The following is a 24,817-nucleotide window of genomic DNA, read 5'->3' on the forward strand; positions in this document are numbered from 1 at the left end:
TATATCTTAAGGTCTCGGACCGGAGTTTTTTGGCGATTTCGTATGTAGGCCGACACCCTCAGGTCGACGGGCTACAATTCCGCCGAGAAAAGTAGGACGGAAAATGTAATCACATGGTCGAAAAGCGGTTTTCTGCTGTTTTCCGATGTATTTATCGGTATTGTCCGTTGTCCCTTTATTTTGGGTAGAAACCAGAGTAAAATGTAAATTTGGCATCCGAAAATTATCATTTTTTTACACTTTTTTGATCGAACCTGCTCGGAAAAAACGAGTTTTCCTGGGGTCACGGCATATATGCTGAGAAAGCTTAGTAAATGGTGTCTCTGAAAAATGAAAAAAATAAAAAAGTCATGTGATAACTTTTTCGCAATCTCCGATGATGCAAATTCGGTGAAAATGCATTAAAAACGATGCTATTTGGGTCATAAGGCGAGAAAACCGCATCACCGTTCCCGCGGACTAATACAAAAAAGGCTTCGATAGCGAACCAACTGCACCGCGCCCAAAAATACTACAACTCACGGGCTTTTCAGAAGATTCAAAATATTCATACACAGCTAAAACCATCACCAAGCAATCTCGGGCAGAAATCAGGGTGACGACCACGCACTTCCGGCAGATTACCGGGTCATGACCCACCCCCCCCCCCCCCCCCCCCCCGTCACAATTGAACTCCGACCCGGAACCTTAAAGTTATTTTTTTGTTTAGAAAGACCCAAAAAAGGACTGACCTTGCTGTTGGCAAGAGAGGTAAAGGATGCAGGTGTTGGTGTATCTGAGGGGCCCGCCGAGAGGCCCTCCCCCCTCCTGCATGGACTGTTCCTGCAGAAGGGTGCTGTGGGGAACACCTGTCTGCTGAAACACCTGCAGACTCCTACAGGCAGAACAAGAGGAAATCAATCCCACTATTTTTGGCTTGATTTTTTTCATTCCCATACACTGCTTTGTTGATTGACAGTTGCTGAATTCTTGACGACAGTTTGAACACGTTCATCTTCTGCTCAGCAACATGTTTCAGAGTCATCACAATGATAGAGAAGCTAGAAGAGTAGGATATTGACGATGCTTGCAGTTGTCGACACAAAAGTTTAGGTCAACTTCTGGTATTGTTGTTTTTGTCATTTGTTTTCAGCCCTTTTTTTAAAGAGTATGTTGCACAGTAGTAGTGGCTGAATATCATACAGTTTTGGTAAAGCAGTCTAACAATCTTCTCTCTTAGTCTATCCTTGATGTTCACCCTCATGTTATTCACAGTTTTCCTTAAGGACGTTACTCTTAGTGATGTTCAAATAAAATGAATTTTGGATACCTCACGTTCCCTCACCTGGCCACTTTCCTCCTGTCGTTAGGGTGGAGCCGTGCAGCCATGGCAGGGTCCACCGCTGCCAGCTGGGAGTGGAGGTCTGCATCCATCATCATCTCATCTGCAGCATCCTCACGGTCAAACAGGAGGCTGCTCTCCTCCTGATCCTCCTGGTTTCCATGGCAACAGATGAAGGTTTTGATTGGTAACAGATGGAGAACAGTCACATGTTTCCATGGCAATAGATAGAGAGCACACTGCCAGATGTTGCCATGGCAACAGATGGAGAACACACTGGCAAATGTTTCCATGGCAACAGATGGAGAACACAAATGTTTCCATGGCAACAGATGAAGAACACACTGACACGTTTTGATGAATCTGACATGTTCAGATGCCTTATCTAATGATGTATGTATTTAGATTGAGCTGTTGCTGCACTTATAAATAATATTGTTCCAGATTTTCCTCTTATAAACTTATCAAAAGTTTGAGCCAAACCATGTCCTCTGGTTTAATGCATGTGAGACAGCCGATAATTACGAACGTAGGGTGAGCATCGGCCTCTCTATAATTAATACGAGCATGGCACATGACCTACCGGTGGGCTGATAAGCACCTTCCACAGCAGAGACTCTATGTAATAGTTGGTTCCTCCGACGATGATAGGCAGTCTTTGTCTATCCAGGATGTCTTCAAGGTGAGAAGGTCAAGGTCAGCAACAATTCAACATCCATGTCATCTTTTCTTCTATTGTTTATAAAGGTAAATATCTTCTTTTTCTTCTATTATTTATAAAGGTTAACTTTTTTTTTCTTCTTGAGGTTTTTTTCTTTCATTTCAACTAAATGAAGTTTAGTAGGTAATCCCATACTTGAAATAGAAAGTTGGGATGATATACACTGAAACAGTTGAAGGGTAGTGGTATGATGGCGTCGCGGTGGCATAGTGGCAGGGTGTTTGCTCCTAGAACCCCGAGATACCGGGTTCGAATCCGGGGTTCCCTGATTTGTCCCGTGAAAATGAGTACCTAGCTTCGGTTAGGGACGTCTCTCAGATAAGACGTTAAATGGAGGTCCCGTGTCTGAGAAGAGCCACATCTCAAGCATGTTAAAGAACCCAACACACTTATCGATAAGAGTAGGGGTCCTTCCTGGTGTGTGTGGATCATATAAATCTGTCTGGATACTCTTCAGTACAAACCTGGTGTGTTACGCCTTGATGTGGTTTACCGGGTATGCAATACAAACAAACAAACAGAAAAATGACTAACATAAGACAAGGATATGATGGGAAGTGCTCTGTTTCTGAAGTCCACCACGGTAAAGCGACGTAGCGGACTAACGACGTCTAACACGTGATGCACACACGCCCGCTGCTCCTCCTCTGTTACTTTGTTAGTGATGATGTCTAGTCCCTTGTACACCTGACAGAGAAAAACAACAGGTATAAGATTACAGACAATGTAGGATGATGGAATTCTACATACCAGCAGACATTATGTGGCACTGTGGTCACTTCCTGCACAATCCAAGAGCACTTGTCCAAATGTTATGTTTGCTGTACTGTTGTATTTGGTGTTTATGTTTATGTTGATGTAGGTCAATCCCTACTTCCTCCCTCCTTCTCTTTCTATTTCAATACATGTACATCTAGGAAGATGAAGAATATCTAAAGAGTTTATTCATCATTTTCTACAATAAAGAAATAAGAGAATTTTCAGATGTGGTCATGACATACATTATTATATGCCTCTTATATGCATTATCAATTTGTTTGTTTTTTTGGTTGTTATTGTTTTTCCAGTCATGATTTAATCTACTACTGGATACTAGATCTACTACATATCTATACAAAATTGTTCAAAAGGTAAGAAGTTGACAGACTATAACTGTATAAGGAAGTGCAAAAAACAAGAACTACTCATACTACTTGACTACTTATCAACAGCAAGAGAAGGATTTCCTTCTTGCCCAGTTCCAAGAAGGAAGGAAGGAATTTGCCCTGGTGCAGTATGTTTGGGATGACTTATGTGGAACAACAAATGGGAAATCCCTGAGCAAACACTGCAGTACCAGCCTGGGGAACATCCTGTAGGGGGCGCTTCAGGGTCAAGTGTTCCAAGTTACTGTGCCTCACTCAAGTGTGTCTACAAATTTAGGGTTTGTTGTACTTTGGACTGTGAGTTAGATGTGTTGCACAAAAGTAGGCTGTCTTGTGACAGGAAAGAATCTGTCATAACCACATGACAAGAAAATTGTATCATGTTTGACTGCATTTTTAAATATAGAGGACATTGAAACATGGACCAGACAACCTGGCCATTGCGGCATGACTTTTTCTGTTCCTCAGATTATCTTTCCTATTGACCCAAGGTCTATGGAGACCACAGTGACCCTTTTCTCTAAGTCCATTATAAGTGGTCAATATAGTCTTAGAAAATTTCACTGTATCACTTTTACAACCATTCCAAATAAGATCTACAGCATAAGAACCTACAAAAATCTATCTTGGTCCAGACTACAATTAACATTGCCCCTGCTAGTGTACTCTTCTGACACCAAATTTGTCTAGGTTTGGGAGTAAGGTAGCAGGGAGAAGGTAAAAAGCTATGTAGAGGTTCCATGTAGATGTACATGTAAGGTCTGTCCCAGAACAAAAGTGTCCACAGATGTTCAGAACCCACTGTTGACCAGCTGTTTTCTCCAAAGTACAGGAAACTACACACAACTCACGAAAATTCCTTTTACGGCAGGAAAGTATTAACATGGTGATCGACACCCCCAGATAAGAAAACATCTGGGACCACGGAAGGTCAAAGTCGCACTTTGGTCGTATGTCGCTATGTGCCTTTGGGCTGCAACTTGCTAAAAGGAACAATCTTTGACCATGAGCGTTTCCTAGGTTAACCTTGTAGCATAAAAGGCAAAGGAAGTCAAGGTTAAGGCTTACTGCTTTAAGACATTCTTTGTCTTGTTGTCTGCCTTTTGACACTTGTTTATTTACTTTCTGTAGATTTTCCCATTGTACCTTTATTCATTTGAAGGTATTACTACTTTATTACCATTGCTAAGAGTATAGAATAGTGTCAATTCAGCAGAAAAGATTTTTAAAAGTAGATATAACACCATAAACATTCTTCATGTTGTGACTTTTTTGAAAGCTCACAATAAATATTGTTTCTGACAACAAAACATGAAGTGGGAGAAAAGTTTTATCTGGAAAAAAACACACTAAGAAGGCAACACTTAAGTTTTATAACCATTTGAAATCAAATTTTCTCACCACACCTGTTGTTCATATGAGTAGGGGTTCCCTCCAGTATACAGTATATGTCCAAATTTGGGGACATTCCCTCAGTACTGTATCAGTATCAGGTCCTGGTTGCTACATTTTTACCCAAAGAGTGACTGTACTTTGCCTGACCACACTCTGGGCCACAGTGGAAAACAGATAGTTACAAGCATTCCTTCAAAAATCACACTAAACTGTACAACAGAATTCCACACAACACTTCCACATCCACCAGTCTTCCATTTCTTCCATACAAGGATGAGGAATGCGGCTGTAAAAGAAGTCGGAGATATCTCCAACCCTCCCACGACCGACCGACCACACGGGAGACACACCACTGTTGCACCCTGCCCCTAACTTTACATCTGTTGTGAGATCTCACACTTGCCACTGAGCTTCAGGCTTCACATGTCCATATATGTCCAGGCATATTCCTCAAGGTAATCTATCCCTGTCATCATCCCTCTGAGAAGCTCTCTTTGTTAAACCACCTATTATCAGATGCAAATTTATGTGCATAATCATCAGATAAAGGTATCAGAGAAGAAAATCCTTTTCCTGTTTATTCAATTTACCACATAGGATACCAACAAGTAGAATCATGATAGATTTTGTGGGGTAACTATCTCTTTCTTCTATAATATTCCTCTTGAAATGACCATAATTCCATAAACTATCCTAAAAACTATAAGATCTATTCCATAATATACAAGTTATAATATGCTATCATTAATCAGGAAAGGTTGAAACACCTGTTCAAAGGTATCAGGTGGGACTTCAATATTGCCAAGTCATCAAAAAAGCAAGTGCATTGCAGGCCTGGTAGGAGTGTGATGGGGTGTTCTTGCAACCTGTAGGGGCCTGCATGGGGGTCTCCACAAAAAATTTTGCTACTTCCAGAAGTGCCGCCTATGAATTAGGTTGAATAAAAAAAAAGGAACTCACTACAAATTACATGAAATTGAATGTACTAAAAGCTTCACCAAAATAGTTTCCCTACCTTGAACCTTGAACCTTCCCTACACCTTGCGAAAAAGGGCAGGCAGGAACAATGAATTCAATCAATACAAAAATACTGCTCATATTCACAGACAAAACCTTTACAGGAACCTATTGACAACCGAACACTGAAATCCTCCTAAAAAAGGATATAAAGGATCAAGGAAGTCAGAAAAATCTTGCTTAGCTAGATCCTCAAAAACCCTTTCACACCCTCAAGAAGATGTGCTGCTGCAGAATCCCCCAACAACTGCCTCATCTGTTCCTCAACTGTCAATCAAGGTACAGAAACACAGTAGGCCACACCTGAAACAACATAGTCACTCTCAGCAACAGATAGACACTTAAGGACCTTTTAGTCACGCATCTGCTCAACCTATTAAAGAGGAAGCATCATGTCCAAACTTGTCCTTTTTCATCCACATCAAAGGCTTCTTCCATTGTACTTCAAATCTTCCAATACTTCCCAACCTTTATCTAGTCAGAATTCTGTGGGAACCTTTATTCAGTTTCAGAATGATAACTTAACTAATTATAGTAGTAATAGATACTCAACACACCACAGCACATACATATGTCACAGTAGAGATGGCGATTCAGGACAATCGGCGATTGTCCTAGGACAGATCGCGATCGCCGTTTGTCCTAGGACAGACTGCGATCGCGATCTGTCCTAGGACAATCGCCGATCCTACTAGTAGAGATTGCGATCGCAATCTGTCCTAGGACAAACGGCGATCCAAACTTAATGATGCTAAGATATACTAATAAAGGAAACAGCAATATCTTGTATAATCCATTCTGAGATTGATATTTTGACACCTGTTTTAACACTTTACAATTGTTATTGTTCTCCTATGGTTGTGAATTCAATAGGTGTGAAACTGTGAGTAATATCTTGACACCTCAAAATTTGCATACTGAAACATTGTTGGATCACCTTCTTCCAACTGACATCTTTCACACATTATCAAAATTTTTTCACTCAACTTTATCAGAAATTACTTTATCAGAAAACATACTCATTCATCCATTATAAAATATGAAGTAATTCACCTAAAATAGTTGATAATTATGAAATGTAGGTAGTATGCTAAACCTGATTGAAATGTTGTGCAATGATTCATTCTATTTTCTAAAGTATTTCCATCTAGTCAGAATTTGTCCAGGCAAGTAGAATCGCCGTTTGTCCTAGGACAGATTGCGATCGCAATCTCTACTAGTAGAATCAGCGATTGTCCTAGGACAGATCGCGATCGCAAACTTGTCCAAGTAGAATCGCCGTTTGTCCTAGGACAGATCGCGATCGCAATCTCTACTAGTAGAATCGGCGATTGTCCTAGGACAGATCGCGATCACAGTCTGTCCTAGGACAAACAGCGATCGCGATCTGTCCTAGGACAATCGCCGATTGTCCTGAATCGCCATCTCTACTGTGACATATACATAGGGCTCTAAAAATATTTTTCTGTACCACTTATTCTCTTTCCCATCAAGGCAAGTGTCACTGGTAGCTCATCCAAAAATGTTCCTGGTAGTACCATCCTATTAAATAATTTGCCATACATACTGTAACAGGATGCTGGCCTTCTGTCAAGAATTCAAGGCATTTTGGGACCATTACCGGCCCTATCAACCTACTCCTCAAGCCACTGGCATTGTTTTATCAAGGACCAGTGCAGGTTTTGTGCAGGTAGACATCAGAATACCTACACAGCTGTTGTCTTTACAAACCTGAATATGGTCGTTGTACATTTTGTATTTGGGGTCCTGACATACATACATACATGTACATACATATGAATGCCCCTTTGTTAGGATCCCCTTCCCTGGGAAGCATGTGTTATGACAGTTGTTCAGTAGCTGGTTGGGCCAGTCAGGATGTACAGGATCTAGAGTGTGTGATGTCAGATAACATGCAGCTGGTTTTACATGTCCAACTGTGGTATATGTTTCATATGTACACATGTACAAGGCTCGAAATTCTGTGCCTTTTACTTTACCCTATAGCCTACAAAAATATCTAGGTGCACTGGTGCACCCACTGTCAAAAATAAACTGCACAGCTCCAATTTTGGGTGCACATGCACCCACTATTTCGAGCCCTATATGTATATGTGTATATGTATATACAGAGATAGTGTTTGAAAATAATTCAAACTGTTGTTAAGTTCAAGCTATTAAGACTGGACTCAGTCACTGATATAGGTTTGATCCACTAACACAGGATGGACCCATGCTCTTATCTATGAAATTGAGGTGACCAACGCAGAAGTACAATGAAGGCATCCTGCTTATTTTTAGTGTTTCACGCCTGCCTTGTAACATTTAGTACTCTTTTCTAAATTTCTAGTACTATACTGCATTGGAGGAGGCGATACTAGACAAAAACAGGCATAAAACACTGAAAATGTGTGGGATCCTTATATCTGCTTAGTCCTGTAAAGGATTGTATCCATTTCTAGATGAAAAAGTTTTACAAAAAACACAATTCACCTCTGTTGAGGATGACTGCTTTACCGAACTTATTTTACTCCAGTAGCTCTTATGAAGTTTATAAAAGACATACCAGTATTACATGTACAATTATGAACGGGGTCTTAAAGCTGGAATACATCATAAGACCAGTGTCAGCAGTTTTCTTATGTCCACAAGTGACACACGACCCATACTAAAATAAATAGTGACATAACAGTAACAGGTGGGAGGGGCAAGGGTCAATTAGAATGACCATACTTATATGGACACTCCACATAATACAAATATGCATTAGTACATTTATCAGTCTAGTCAACATTTTGAATACTTTTCTCTGGACACATGCAGTGATGGAATCTATTCCAAACCTTCACCCTACTGCCTATTCCAGTATTTATTTGATGTGTAAAATTCTACCTTACCTAATCTCCAAGCAGATGTAGGATCAGAATCAGTCTATGTGTGTTTTTTAAGCATTTAGTATGAACTTAGTCTAACATCTACTACAATAATTCCACCAGGGCACATAATTCCGTCACCCTGAAAAGATACGCCCAAACAGATTCCCAACCCGACACCCCCAAATATAATAATTCAGTACACTCTTGCATATATAAAGTTCTAAACCTTATGAGTGCCGCACTAGAGATCTCTCTTACCCGCTGTTTTTTAATGTGGTGGATTTATGTAACCTGGCGGGTTAATGTTAATGGAGGTTAGTACTTTTTTTACTCTTGAAAAGGGGAAGAGACAAAGACATAGACCACTAGATATAGAAAGAGGTGTAAAAGCCTCCAAAACATGCATGAAACACTGACCCCAATCCTACTGTGTAACTGAGTAAACAGGTTTTAATTACTTGTATCACTACCAGACAAATTATACCTGCAATAGGCAAAACTCATACATTGCTAAATAGGGTTACTGGCAGTCAGCCTCAAAAAAACTCACTGTTCTAGTAACAGCCACACACTGCCATGTCTTTTGCAAAATTTTAACATTATTTATGTTGTAGATTTAGTACTCTACAAGAGGTTAGGCTCCTGCTTGTTTTAGATGTCTTTATATTTATTTCCAGGTCTTTTCATCAGGCTTTCTTTCTCTTTTGATGTTTTGTCAGTTTCTCTTTGTCAGCCAGCCAAACTAAAAAAAAAGAAACCCTGACAAAGGCAAAAAAACAAAATACATAAAAAGATGTCAGACTCAGAGCTAAACCTCTGCTTGGAGAGCATAGGTTTCAGTATATGGGGCCTCAGGTGTTAACACTTAAACCCATTTCATCATTCTTACCTATAAATTATAAAGAAATAGAAACAACCAAAGAGGCACCCTCATTATAAACATCTGTTCTTTTCAGCATCATTTTCCCTTGAAGAGTCCTTAGAGCTTTCAAACATGCACAAGCAGACATGTGAAAACAAACATACACTGTAATGTCCAAAAATGGTCATGTTCAGTTAGAATTTGGCCATCCCCCTAGACTATTCATCGCTAGACTAGATGTTCATATGAATCATGCCAACATCAATATTTTTAATACATATTTAGATACAATGTATACAAGAAATCACAAATCCCATATTTAGAACAAATCATCATTATTACTCATCCTCTTCTTGATATACTCATATGACGTAAAGTATGCATGATTAAAAATTCATCAACTGTTGAAATGACACGCATTTTAGGTGATGCCTCAATTCTGAACAGAAAATCTAGAAAAGGACCAACTCCCAAAAAAACAAACAATAGGTGAGTAACTGGTGCAAACACTGGTGCCAGCTACCTGACTCATGATTGGTCACATCAATTGATTCACTCAGTAATAACAAGTTTGTATTGGTCAGGGAATACATCAGGGAAAGGTTTTCAGGATTCGATAGTTCTTATGACCAGTTCTACCACAAACTCCCATCCTTACACATCTTTCTATAAGCGTCTGGAGTTGCACAATATATAGGCTTACTTTTCACACTGTGACTATCACAAGTTCATCCATGATTGTCGTATCCTGATTTGCATAACCAAGCAACTTTTCGAGTTTTGTCTCACATTTCTAGCCATATCTTAATTAGTTAATGTTACAATAGTCTGAATCTGTACGGTCTATTACCAATGGATGCTGACTAATGTAGATAGTATTATGCAGCCTTTAAATTAAGTAGTCTGTGTAATGCAAACACCACTATCCATTGCTATAACCAGGGTGCGAAATACTTTTTTGAGCCAGGTTGCCCTTGTTGAAACCAAGGGCAAATGCTAGGTTGCACATCCAAATTTCAGGTTGCTCCAGCAACATTCACCGATTTCTTCAAATCAAGCTCGTATGTAGCGTATAATACTACTAACATTTCAAAATATATATCAGATAGTATTGTGTTCCCATTGACCTAACAACATCTTGTTTAGCTGAGGGCAGTGTGTTTTTGTCTTTTTCAGCTCAAATTCCACGATCTATGAAGGGTTTTGGATGGTTTAAAACGAAAAAATGTTGATTTCTTTATTTCAATTGAAGATTTACAGAATTTTATGAGAGTGACACTGTGTTTTTGTGAGCTTCCAAGGCTCCGATTGAAATCTTTGGCTCAAAATATAAGGTTGCACACTGCGCTACCTGGGTTTGGAATTAACTTGCACCAACCGAAATCTTGTTGCACTGTGCAACGTGCAACCAGGTATTTCGCACCCTGCTATAACTTAAGGGGGCCAACTGAAGTTGGGAGGGCTGCTATAACTTTATAAGCATAATTTAATCAGGCTACATATAGGGCAGTCTACTTCTTATTTACTCTCCAAGCAGAGGATCGTCTCTGGCTGTTTTTTTCATATTTCTTGGCCTTTTTGTTTGGCTTTATAATTTGTCCCGTTTTCTTTATGTCGCCAAGCCCTATATCTTAACCAGCCTGAGCCGAACGTCTGCTTGAAGGGTACATAGACAGTGTAATTACCTAACGACACCATAATGAGTGATGAATGCCTGTTATATCACCCCATCATGACGGCTCCAGTACTAACACCACTTACTCACACCTGATTAAAGCTCCAGATCTGTTACCTATTGTGTGCTGTAAAAACTGATGATACATATTTCATCAGACTATTCTATTCTGGGTGTGGGGTGGATAATTCTGACTCACACAGATACAAAACCATCAGGGTAGTAACAATAGGGTTACTGCAAGCTCATTTCCAAAGTGTGAAGATATATGAAATAAACCTTTCTTGCATCAATTACTACTGATTAGTGTTTTAATGAATCTGTACATAGAAAGAACTCAAACCAAACAATAGGACTGTACTACTAGTATGCAGTCTGTAGCTTCAGCAGTAGTAGTAGAAGGAGTCTACAAAAGGAATATAAAGCTTGTTGGCAGCCCATAGGCTAGATTGTACTGCTTGGACATTACATGAATTGTAAATACAAAATGTATAATCAGCATTGGTTGATTTCAAAATTCAGAATAGTGGTTGTATCTACTTCCATTTCTATTATGAAATATATAATATGTATATTCCTATTTCCACCTCAAACATTAGTATACCAAGATTCGCAAGTTGCATAGTCTTTGTTTGCTTGAATTTCACAATCGGGCATGGATTTAAAACAAAATTATTGAAGTTATCATTTAAACATTATACCTCACGAAACAGGAAAACACAGATCTATTATTTCATTCCTGGCTTGTCTCCCACTGAGAACCTCAAACGATGGGGATTATCTACCTCATTGTTTCCTATTAGGTGACCATTCATAATATAATAACTGTAGGGGATCAGCTTGGCGAGATGGTGCTAAGATAATCTACCATGCTAACACTGGTTAATCCCCTCCAGGAAAGAGGATTATCCCTTTGGTAATCACTAGGGCCCATTAGGGCATCGTTATCTAATCATGTAAGATAAACTGTATCTACAAGTGGGGTGTGGCCTCTGTCTTTAAATGTAATTTTCAACCCTTGCTTGGAAATGTGCTGCAAAAATAACAATTATCAGCTTTACTTTGAGTACTTTATCGACACAACAAAAGTACAGGGACTTTCATAAGGTCTTCTGCAACTATACTACAGTATAGATACACAAAAAGCAAATTTAATTTATTCTTTGCAATGATTTTAGGATAAGGAGTAATTACAGTAATATAAGAGTATATCGATATAAGGGGTTTAACTACCATTTACACTACAGTTTCTAAAAACCGAAACATTCGTTTATTTTCCTGTATCTGTATCTACCTATTTGCACAATGAATAGACTGAAAGAATAATCTACAAAAATAACTGAATTTAACTGTATCCAACCAGTAACTGCTTTTTTGGTGTATCCAACCAGTTACAGGCATATTCTAGGGTGAAGGGCATGTTTGTGGGGTGAAGGACAAAGGAAGATCAAAGGTCATTTTTGTTGGCAAAATGTAGGCGGAACTACTACTAGTGTACACAGCAGTGAACAAAGCTTTGTAAATTTGTTATGTGGCTTTTCTAAGTCCATTGATAAATACATTGAAAAATTCTCTTCATGGAACAAATCTGAGTGACATACCCAACATGAATAAAGAAATTCAATTACAGAAAATTCAGAAACTTAAATTCTGAAATGCCATTGTCTAATTCCATTACTCATCAATTACATGTATGCTAAATTCTTCTGTTTCAGAAGTTGAGCTTTGAAACGAGACTTATTCTATCCATATCCTCCTGGCGACAGCATTCTGTAGCCTCTACCAGGCTCCACGCGATCGCTGGGAAAATAGTAGAAATCGGCAAATAGAGTGAATAGTATGCCAGGGGTATTCACTCTATTTGCCGATTTCTACTATTTTCCCAGCGATCGCGCGGAGCCTGGTAGAGGCTAAGCATTCTGAAGTAGTAAATGAATAACTTGGTCTAACAGTGGTAAAACCTGCCCATGGGCGCACTCAGGGAAGCCACCAGACCATGTACGCCCATACAGACACATATAGATGTTCATTTTTTCCAAATACAATTCCTTAGTGGAATGCCATGTAATGTTGTCCCCCACAGTTGAGACTTTCCAGGCCAGTCTGGAGGCCTGCCCACCTAAGGCCCACTTTACACCCAGCTTTTCACGACAGCGGTACTAGCGACAGCGGTACTGGCGACAGATTCTAGTTGGGCGACATCTCAACAACATCTCCTGGTATCTCAGTCATCTCCTGCATGCTAGCCTTGCTCATTGCCTCATGTTGGATGAGATGCGTATGAGATACATAGAGAAAAACATTTTGATTCCATGCGTTATGTGAAAGGTCACAATGGGTCGGGTTAGGTCACTACCGCAATCTACCCACTACCCAGTGCCGCGGGTATCCTGCCAGATTTCTGGGCGGTGTGTCTAAAGACGTCGCGACAGCAGCGTTCCGACAGTTGAAGTATCGCTGCTGTCGCGAAAAGCTGGGTGTAAAGTGGGCCTTAGCATGGGCCTACTCACACCCCCACAACCCACACCCACTTTGCCCATGACGGGGTATCTGGGGGTAAACCCAAGTTGAAGTTGAACAGCAAAGTTGCCTATCAGCACATGGCAAATATTTTAGTATCTATTTTGCAACATAAAAGAGAAGTTTGCAAGACTTCACAAAAATATTTCTTCTTGGTTGTTTTCACACTAAGAAAACATTATTTCAGATCTAGTGGCAATGGCTATTGATTGGCTGTTACTTGTCAATAATGCAAAATGAAGTCTTATTGACAGGCTATGTACATATTCCTTTGGATCACTGTTCTCGATAAAGGAAGCAGTCATTTATGGCTCAGCTGGTAAGGCCTGGTGAAGCCGTGAAGGTAGAGGCAATTTTTGTTGTTTTCTTTTTAACATTCATTTCTACGACCACTGAGGTCATGGGTCATGAGTGAGTGAGTGAGCGTTTTGTTGAATATTCAATAACTAATTATTCTTATGTCAATAAGTCTAATTTTGTACCATTTTACAGGATCGGGGTTAAACCCCTATCTCACTGGACTCGCGATACGTTAGCGCCCTCGCTGTGTTCTAAATTAGATTTGTGTTATCCTTTATAATGGGAATATCATGCAAAACTTGCAAGTTTCCCTAAAATGACGACAAAACACACAAAGCGTCAAGAGATTTGTTTTTTTTCGATGAAACTCTGTCAATTTGCCCAGTCACAGCGAGGTCGCCAATGTGTTGCAGGTCCAGTACTAGTCTATAGGGTTTAGGGTTATGATAAAGGTTAGCAGCTATTAGGGTATGGGTTAATGAATTTTATGTGTTATTCACAGGAACATCCTGTCAATGGTGGAAAAATTTTAATTTTTGTAACGTTTCCATTTTACACAATCATGCTCAGCGTTAGAGTTATATGAATGTTAGGATTAAGGTTATATTTTATTCACAGGAACTGTCTGTCAATAGCAAAAAATATTTTCTTATTGACAGGCGCAGGCTTAGCCTGTCAATAGCTGGGAAAAATCCTTTTTGACAGGTAGTAGGGGAAAACAGCCTTAGCCTGTTAATAGCACGAAAAATTCTTTATTGACAGGCTTAGCCTCAATCTTAATGTATAACTGACCGGATGTTCAGTCTTCTGAAATTATGTTAGACTAGTCTATGCTTTGTCCACCTCCTTGCTTTGTCTAAGCAAGGAGGTTAAATATACATGTATATTTAACCTCCTTGGTCTAAGGCAGCTTACGGTTATGGGAGAAATTCTAGCAACATATAAGTAACATACATGCTGTGAGTTCCCCATGTATATAACAGTTATATATGTTATCACAATTTCTATTTCTTTTTCATTTTGCCACAAGGAAAATTTTACACATGGAGCATATATTTAGTGCAACACAGACTTTAGAAAGATCCTAGCTACAAACCACTTACATATCTTGCAAATGCAAGGAGAAAACCCAGCTCCTACATCTGCGAACCTCCAACAAAATTCATTAAGAATAGAAGCACACAAGTGACACAACAGATCCAAGTTCAAGTCATTATTCGACTCGGAGAACAAAGAAACAATCTTTTTCGTGATGAGCACGTGCACGCCCCCCTCCCCATCGCGTACATCACATGACATATAATAATATCATTTTCTCCACTGATAAACCTCGTACCTGCATGGAATCTGCACTGATGATTTCTCCGTTCATCCTAGTTCCAATGTCTATGGCCAGTTTAGATTTCCCGGCGCCGGTAGCTCCAAGAATCACTACGACGGGCAGGCGAGTCGCGACTTTGCGGACACTGGCCGCCATTTTGTGATTTTTGTCCGATGATGATGGAGCGCCTGCGCATGAACAGCCCTCCGTTTTCACTTTCACTTGTCGTCGCCTGGTCTGGCACTCTTACTTTCACGATTTAAGTTGTTTAAATCCTAGCAGTACAAAATAACAATGAAATATTGAAACTATTTCCAGCCTATTTCTTTTTTTCACATGATGTCTCCCGTGAGTTTTCACTCAACTTATCAACTTCAAATCATCCTCGTCCACCAGGACCTTTCCGCTCTACGTTACATCGCTCGCGGAAAAGGCCTTTTCCGCGAGCGATGTAACGTAGAGCGGAAAGGTCCTGGTGGACGAGGATGCTTCAAATCAAGTTGTTCAAATCAAGGAGTTTTTAATCTAAAACCTCCTTGTTCAAATCGAACTATTTTTATCATCAAGTTTGCGCCAGATTTCAAACTGAGGGATGGTGTTAGAAAGAAACCTGCCTTCGACATTGAGCATGGACTGTGACAAGTCTGAAAGAAGGATATTATGTAATTATAGCATTACATAACCATATTCATTACATATAACCTTATCTGATCCTAAGGCATGCGCATATGTCGTGCACCTGTTTTGACTGGATCTATCCGTGACCCGAAACCGCCCTTGACTTTGCAGTACGTGTCCTTGGACTTCAGTACACGTCATGGAATCTCTCAGATAGACCGTCTGTCTATAGACTGGGCTAAAACTGTTCTTGTTTTACGTCAGAAAAGAACCTGTGCTGACTTGTCATTAAGTTAACACCCCGTATAACGTTAGATAAAAATGATACTCCTTTTGCGGCTTGTTTCTGCGCTCTTTCAAACGCCCAAAGTAAAAAATAATGATGCAAGTATGCTAATATGGTAACGTAAAATTTCAAACAGATTGCCTTATGCAGAATACTTCCAGTTTTACCCCCTAAAATCGCTTAGGGCACCTTTAATATGGGTCATATAAGTTGATGACGGTGTATATTTGCTGTATGTGAGTAAGTGCTTGCAGAGTAGTTTTTCTATGTTGGATCCGCACCAAAACCATTTCATATTGCGGTCACACGTCTGTGACAGCGCCAAAATGTTACAACATGTTACACGTATATGACAGCGCACATTACATCAGCGTTACACCAAGGACACCAAATGACCTCTGTATGACATTTTATACTACTTGTATGTCGGAAGGTATCATGATGAGGTTCTGAAAAGGGAACGTGGCTTTCCTGGAATGAGTGCCACGAAATATTTCCTTGGAATTTTTTCAAGGTCCATTAGCTATAGATCTATAACCATACGATCAACATAAATCAATGAATGACGGCTAAAAATACCGGGCTAAATGTAGCGAGGCCGCGATATGGGGATGTTACATCATGGGTCATGGTGGGTATCAAATGTTGCTCAATTCCTTGAATTAGCTATTTGGGATTCACAGGAATGCCACGGGGATGATGTACCAGTAACGTAAAGGGGAAATTGGTATGCTTGGTTAGGTCTAACATGATTATGATTGGGTCAGACATAATTGAGATTGGGTCATGCATAATTATGATCGGGTCTTATGTGATTGTGATTGGGTCATATATAAACCTTGGTTCAAATTGCCATTGGGTCAAATGAGACTGGAGCAAGGACGCCCTTGTGATTTGAAGTGGAAATTGGCGTTGTCTCGATGCATCATCATATTGTCTTTTATATAAAGGGAAGGAAACACAAATATTAACGTAAGATTCGCCATCAAATTTTCTATAGGGCCATGACGCTTGTCGTGATGGTGGACCAAACGTTTAGATCAAGCAACTTTGAAGACGGATTATTACCTTCGCCGAGAAGGTTATGTTTTGCACAACGTTCGTGTGTGTGTCCGTCCGTCTGTAAAGAGTATAACTCTACAATGCCTGGATAGATTGTCTTCATACTTGGTATGTGGGTAGGTCTTCTTGAGACCGAGACCTCAAAATGATTAGCTTTTTGGCCCCCTACCTGCTTGCTATGGTACTGCAGAGGAACTTCCGGGTTTGGTATCTCGCGTTCTGGACATGCTATGGTTATGATTTTTTAGTGGTAGGGAGGGAGAGTAAGTTGTGTAGGGCCACCTAGCGGCTTTTTTGGAACTGCAGGAGCCGATTTTGTTTCAAAAATTGAAAGGGAATAACTCAAGAAGAGGCTGACGGATCGTCATGATATTTTCTTGTATCAGATTATAATTGCCCTTCTTTATTCTGAATGGCAATCCGACTCGAAAAAAACTACTTTACTACGAGATCCAAATATTTGTTTGCGGTTGCCTGTAATGATCGTTTGTTATGACAACTGGTGACATGACCAAGGCTGAAATACATCTCTTGATGCGTAGGGTCCGAATTAGTGTTCATGCATGTTTTGTGGCATTTTGTATACGGCTCTCTACTTGTCCGCTCTTCGCCGGGAGGTACCATTCTGCATCTGCTTGGAGATTCCCCAAATACCGCCGGCGCGCCCTGATGGGAAAATTCCAACAACTGACGGTACACGTGATTGAGCGAGATTCCCCATTTCCTCTGTCTCATCAGTAGATCGCACCACGAAGATGTTTACAAGTGAAACACAAACACGTCTGTTGGTTGTTCTGTAATTGACACGATCACAACATTAGTTTATATCAGCAATATATCACTTAGCAATGTTTGGCCTGGCCACCCAAGCTGAAAGTGGTTTCAGGAAGTGAAAACTGAAAAGTGTGAGAAAATTTGGACCACCAATTCTTATCAGTACATGACACTATTGCATATCACCAAGGAGGTTATAGCGATGCCCCTTTGACAGTGGACACGTACGGTAGTACACTGACTAACGTTGCTCTCATTCAGGAATCAGTCATTGGATGGGAAACGTTATCATTTAACATAAAAGGTAATCTCCAAACAGATGTACGGACTACGGGCCGGCTAGAGCACGACTGAGAAAGACGTACTGTCAAGCCAGGCCTGCTGTCAAGCGTAAAACACTGAATCCTTACATCTGCTTTGAAATTTAGCGAAACGTAAAAAGGCATCAAGTTCAGTCAAAATTGTTCATTTCATTACTACAAAACGCTACAAGTTGTCAGGTAAGTCATTAGTTGTGGGGTAGATATTTTACTCAGTACACAGATCGATTAGCTGAATCGGTATAAGTATCTGTTAGAATCACAACCAATATGATTTTACATGTTTTAACGCATAACAGTGTTAGCGTCAAGTTAACTTTGCATCGACGGTTTCCCAGGAAACTTGTTTCAGAAACAATTTCCTTGTGAGAGTCAGTTGCTCAAAAGGAACCTGATACTTCCCTTTCTAAGAAACTTCGCTTCGTCTTCATGTGAAAGAATGTGTCTATAGATTCACACGTGTCGGTCCCTTACTCCCTAGACTTCCGTTCTCCATCTTAGAACTTGGTAGGACAACAAAGAAAGACTATACCAAGAAGTCGTGAGAGCGGAGTGCCGGAATATGCAAGGAGGTTATAACCTCCCTTCGTTTTCGTTTCAAGGCATTTGAGGTGAAGCATGATGCTTTTTCAAGTAGCTAGTGGTAGTGCAATGCTGCTTCGCTACGGCTCGCATTTTTGGCCAAGCACACCGGTTCATAGTCTCCAAGCAGACCCAAGTGACCCAGTCAGCCAGGGAAGTTGTCAGGCACCGTCGGTTGCTATAAAAACTCCTTCTGCCAGTTGGATACGGTTGCAAAGACCGTATCCAACTGGCAGAAGAAGTTTTCTATAGCAACCGACGGTGCCTGACAACTTCCCTGGCTGACTGGAGCTTCTCTGGCTAGCTTGTTCGATTTTAACACCGTGGAGATCTGCTTGGAGATTACCGGTTCACCCCTACTCTTCTCGATCATTGAAGTGTGTTGGGTTTTTTTACGTGCAGAGGTTTGACGCTTGAGGCTAATTCATGAAGCTCCCTCATACACTGGGCCGTCGGCTTTACGTCACCATCCGAAATGACCTCCTTGGTATGTTTTTTACTTGCAACTTGCGGTGTGTCATTCAATAATCTCCAAGCAGATCTAATGGTTGCGAAGATCGTATCCAACTGGCAGAAGAAGTTTTTATTGCAATAAAAACGTCTTCTGCCTGTTGGATACGATCTTGGCAAACCATTAGATCTGCTTGGAGATTATCACTCATTGCAAAGCTGCGCCTGAAATGCAACTGAAAAACTCTTTTTCGCGTTTTTTTTTCTCTTAAATTTCAAATTCATTATAATAGAAAAATACTTTGGCCAACTTGAGCCACAAGCTAAACGCTAGGAGTAAAAGGTTAAATATCAAGCAAACGATGCAAAAAGAAACGAAGACCTCGCTACAAGGGGAAAAAGTGAAAACGCAGCTCATAATATCTGCTTGAAATCTACACACAGATTTCGAATTTCAAGCAAATGTGGCAGATGTACTGAACGGACTGTGTATTTCAACTTGATCTCAAAGCAGATGTTGGGAGGCAATATCGTTACGTTTCCTAGCAGCCCGTTTGGGAGATTGGGAGGCCATTTGTTACGTAAACAGACTCCTAGAAAAACGTAACGATTGTGCCCCCGACATCTGCTTGGATATCAGTGTTTTACAGCTACCTGGCATCATGTCCTCAGGAGGGCAAATCATGAATGACTCATCACGTGCCCTCGGGTACCGGCACTCCTGTTCACTCTGCCCGTGGCCTGACGGTTGCGCCCCGCCCTCCATTGTGATCCATTTTGTGTTCCCAAACACGATGTGACAAGACTGTCTGACACAGTTCACTGCACCTGGGGTGTAATCAGGTGTGCCCTACAGCTGTACAGGTGTGACCTTCCCCCGGGCAGGCGGGAAAACACCTGCTCTAGATGTGGCATTGAGCCAGTAGCCAGTAAATCTTTTCAGCACATTTTCTTGTGGCGCCCACCCCACATAATACAAACACGCTGTACATAAGTTTTTGAGCAGCGATGTTGTATTTATTCTCCAAGCAGAGGGGGAGAGGAGGGGCCGTCAATCTGCCTCCCTCCAAAATCGCGACCACTCCTCTAGTAGTATTAGTAGCATTAGCCTATATCTTATATATAGTGCTAACTAGTATCGTTGTTATGAATTTTGATGTGTTTTTAACACGCAAAGATTGTAATGGGAAACGTACTTCAGCGCCAGGCTGCCATGTTTTACCATTCATTCAAGTGCAATGGAGATGGGGTTGGAAAATGCACTTATAATTTTATATATATAGAAATCAAATAATGCATATTTGTTTGGCATATGAATATCACTAAGTGTTCCTCAACAAAATTCTAGGTATGTATATCCCCTTTGCTCGTCACTTTCCTAGAGGTGGGGCAAATCTCTTTGACCTTCTGTCAGGTCTTACGAAGGTCACGACCCGGTGATCCCCAGACGTCTGGGAATGGGGCTATAATTGGCGACACCGGGCGTTCGCTGAGGGGCCAATGTCACCCGACCGGCGCTAGACTTTGATCTTCCGAGGGGTGCCCTTTCAGTGGCTGAATACTAGTAGAGTAGAGTAGAGTAGAGTAGAGTAGAGTAGAGTAGAGTAGAGTAGAAGATCTATCTTTGGGTTTCAAAAACCGGCGGACACGGATTTGGTAATTAGCGCTTCTGGGAAGGGTGGGTTGTTCAATGCTCACTCAAACAAGTGTTGAACACACAGAAGTAACAATCATAACATTGTATGCATAGTTTGTATAGATCTAGAAGGCTTCGAGGTAGAATAAAGCGTCACTCTTTCCAATACTGAACAATTTCTGAACGTAATTTCTATAGCAAGACTTTGTCGCTTCATATCAAGTTTTAGGACATGAAAGATCATGAAACACAATGCTCGGCACAGCGACGATTTGTACATGACGAGTCCCAATTATTGCAATGTTTTACACCAGGCTTTATTATTATACATACAGTATCATATGACATTCCAGTACGAGCATATAATGTTTATTCTTTGTTTTGCAATACAGTAAAGCAAGGAGAGTTGGGTTCTATGAACTTTGGTTTACCGTTATATGGGCTACGTTTTGAAGAATTACTAGCTCCTGAAGTGATTTCGTCATCCCGTATAGTAGGGGTTCCCCCGGGTTTCCCCGGATCGGGTGGGAAAGTTCACCCTAAACCAGACGGCGAACAACGCTCGGGACTCGTGGAATGTGGCTGGGCTTTGACCCAAGAGGTCGGGTAGACTCGTGCCGTGGCGATGTGGTTTAAAATTAGCAAGTGTTATGTCGTCAAAAGGCAAAGGTCATGGTCGGTGAGGGAGTCAGCAGCTGAAATAGTATGTCTGATAGGCATGTATTACGTTAGTGGTCCTCGTGCGATACTGGCTGTGGCATACGGTTGTACTTGTCTAGCTTTCCAGTATGTCACTCGGTCGGGGCTCTAGATCTAGTAGATGTAGATTGTCGCCTCTCTCTGCGGGGTTGTTGAGCCTAGTGCCGTGGAGATGATTGTTTCTGACCAACCAAGGTCCAACACTCAGACGTTGATCACTCCCCTGCTTATGGCGTTTTGAAAACAGTACAAGTCAAAAATGGCAATCTCGAAACGCCAGCAGTAGCAAGCAAAGATGGCCAAAGATTGAAGACAGGAAGTCTCTACCAGCTGACTGTTGGGAGAATAATTTTGCCAGGGGAGTTTGACCACCATAGGACCATTCCCGTACCCTTCCCGCGGACTGACACAGCCTGGCGAATCATTCCCCTTTTTGCCAAATTCCTAGCCTGGATGCCAGCCCCGCAAACTCCAAATTCCACGATCCATTCCCCCGTAGAAACGCCTGATGGAAGCTAGGAGACAGGATTAGGGAAGACCAGGGATTCACACCCGCAGTGTCTGACAGGTCGCTGACCCCTTTGTGACCTCGGTAGGGTTGTGTAAGGCCACCCGGAAAGGATTCCTTCACCTTCTAGCATCTTCTTTTTCTGGAATCTTCCGAATGCAAAATCACCGAATACGGCACTTATGCTCGTAGTGACGAATTCTCGCTAAACCAAACAAAGATGAACCCCAGTCATCATCATGTACTCTCCGAGCATAGTTTGAAGGGGGGTCATTATCTGACATATCCTCCTCTGATTTTACCCATGATTTTGTAGCAAGAACACACACAATACATGAAAGACAAGCCGGATCCTACATCTGCTTGGAGATTTAGCGCACACTCAGCACACTCAAGCTCTGACCTAGATTCTGGACATTGCAGAGAACTGGCCTGAACTGGGTAAACCCCTGGGGATTACACAAGAATTTGAGGACGCTGAGAAGACAAGAAAGTGACACCACTGACTGACCTCGTCGCCCGTTCGGACATCCGAAACAACATGGATACATACCTGGATCAATCTCCATGCCTGGATACATACAGTATTAAGATACATGACATTTGTAAGTCCTGTTAACGTCGCACTGATGCTGTTTCTAAGCTTAAGTTTGAAACACAACTCTACAAATTATACTCGTACTCAAATACGAGCAGCTTTATGGAGCAGAGTATACTTGTACTTTTTGCAGTAGTCTAACAAGGAGCTTCCAACACGTGAACGATTGAACTCTAGTATGATGATGGACATTGTCATACCATTCTGCTAAGTATGCTTAGTGGCTATACACTTAGGAAAATGGCCTAATAATAGTCCATCACCATAGTAGAGTTCAATCGTATACGATTTGAAACGCCTTCTACTACAGAAAGTAGAAGTAAACTGCTATACTTTTACCTCTGTATTACCTGTAATGATGATGATTTTATTCGGTAAGAAGCTCGACATGACATGACATTTCGTATAATTTTTTTGCTATTTTGGTATGTTTCCATCCATCCATGCCCATTTCCTTTTTACAACAACCGTTTGTCTAATTGACTCTAAAGATGTTCAAACGAAGACCGTTGCTAGCATTTTTCCCAGGCTATTGAATTAATGTGCTGTCGACCAGGGTGATCCCACGGTACTCGGCCTCCCGCGGCGATCCCATCTTTCCATTGTCGGCCGTGTCATCCCGTACGTCCGGGCCCCTGCTGACTGTCGGCCCTACCCTGTCCCTCATGGGACGGTCTGGTAACACATACTTCTGAGAAAAGACTGTAAATTTTTTCAAACCGTGAAACTAGGTGGTTTGAACGCCACTTCATGTTACAACAATTGTTTTTATATCCTGGTATTTATTAGGTTTGACCCCAATAAATTCTACCAAGTTATGGAGACAATACAGAATTCGTGAAGAAGAATACTACAGCTATTTATAATTGTACTTATCAATCACAAATGTGGTAGCGGGTACTTTCCACTATGGTTACCAGGGTAGTAGGGCATCAGCGGAGCATGGAAAGAGGGAATGAGGGACGCTGGTCATAGAGGAGTTCCGAATGAGTGAGTGTCCCAATTTTTCTGTAAACATAAGCACCTCCTTTGCTTACTCAAAACTCAAATGCTTTGTTCAAGCAATCGACTTCGTACAAAGTGTAACCAGAAAGACAAACACACACGGCCACGCCCCCTCCTTTTGGTGACCGTTGACGCGATGATACCTTTAAATCCGAGCCACGCCCACCTGACGTGTTGCATCATACGATGTCTAGTGTACAGCTGTCCAAGGTGGTGCCACGTCGGACAGATTACGTAACACCGGGTCCTGCACAATCAACTGAACCATACATATGTGTACACTGCACCGGTCCCGAGTGTTGTGACATTTGAACAGTGATACCTCGGTGTCCCAAGATAGGTGCCAAACATGAAGACTTCGAGCTTTCTTTATCATTTGTGAGCTGAAAAATACTGGTAGAAGAGGAACCCAAAAAGGGATTGTTTCCAGCAAGCCAGAAAAATGGACCAACGGACACAGTGGATTGTCCCAAGTTGCTGTAAAAATGCCGGTAATACCGTATGACTGGGACGCAGCATGCTGTAAGTCCTAGCTGCGGTCGTGCATGAATTTATGGCTAGCTTCAGCTCTGTAGCTCTGTAAGCCGGAACGAATCAAACCAGTATGTCTGTAATTACCATCAAGGCGCTTTGACATATCTTAAATCATGTTAATTACGTTTCCTCTGTTGGATGCCAATATTTATAAGCTGCTTGTGCTAGGGCATAACGTGTATTTCTTCATTCGTGTCATACAGAAAAACGGACACGTTCGAGCAACTGTTAAATAATAGAGTACAGGAAATTGTCAGCGATATATTGGGAGCCCACATGAGTTTGACAATTATACGGTGTATAGATTACCCATATGCGAGGTGTCTGTAACGTGAGCATATGGAATCATGCAACCCGTATCGTTCGTGACAGAGCAAATATATATCGTTTTGTGGCCACTTCCTGTGCACTAATCTTGCACTAAAAAATCAAGCAGATGTTGGTAGGGAAGAGAGTAGACGTTCTCAAATCGGTCCCTTTTTTTCTGACACAGAGCCATGCAAAACAGATCTGATGACTAGAAAGAGCTTCATTTGAAACAAAAATAGCGCATAAAAAATACACGATGAAGGAAATAAACAGGATCTAGAGC

The 24,817-nt window shown here is 41.2% G+C and overlaps 1 protein-coding gene across 1 annotated transcript in view; it reads right to left on the reverse strand.

The window, feature by feature from the left end:
* LOC136428415 (tRNA dimethylallyltransferase-like) overlaps window positions 1-15,337 on the reverse strand; it is a 60,846-nt gene extending 45,509 nt beyond the window's left edge. Inside the window, exons 1-5 of the mRNA XM_066417894.1 lie at window positions 15,169-15,337; window positions 2,592-2,729; window positions 1,905-2,003; window positions 1,325-1,473; window positions 732-874 (exon numbers count right to left, since the gene is read on the reverse strand). Coding sequence (XP_066273991.1) covers window positions 732-874; window positions 1,325-1,473; window positions 1,905-2,003; window positions 2,592-2,729; window positions 15,169-15,309 — 670 coding nt within the window. The 5' untranslated portion in view covers window positions 15,310-15,337. The remainder of the gene's footprint in view (window positions 1-731; window positions 875-1,324; window positions 1,474-1,904; window positions 2,004-2,591; window positions 2,730-15,168) is intronic.
* Window positions 15,338-24,817: the final 9,480 nt, after the last annotated feature.

Source organism: Branchiostoma lanceolatum, chromosome 2 (assembly GCF_035083965.1).
Source record: "Branchiostoma lanceolatum isolate klBraLanc5 chromosome 2, klBraLanc5.hap2, whole genome shotgun sequence".
Classification (NCBI taxonomy): Eukaryota; Metazoa; Chordata; class Leptocardii; order Amphioxiformes; family Branchiostomatidae; genus Branchiostoma; species Branchiostoma lanceolatum.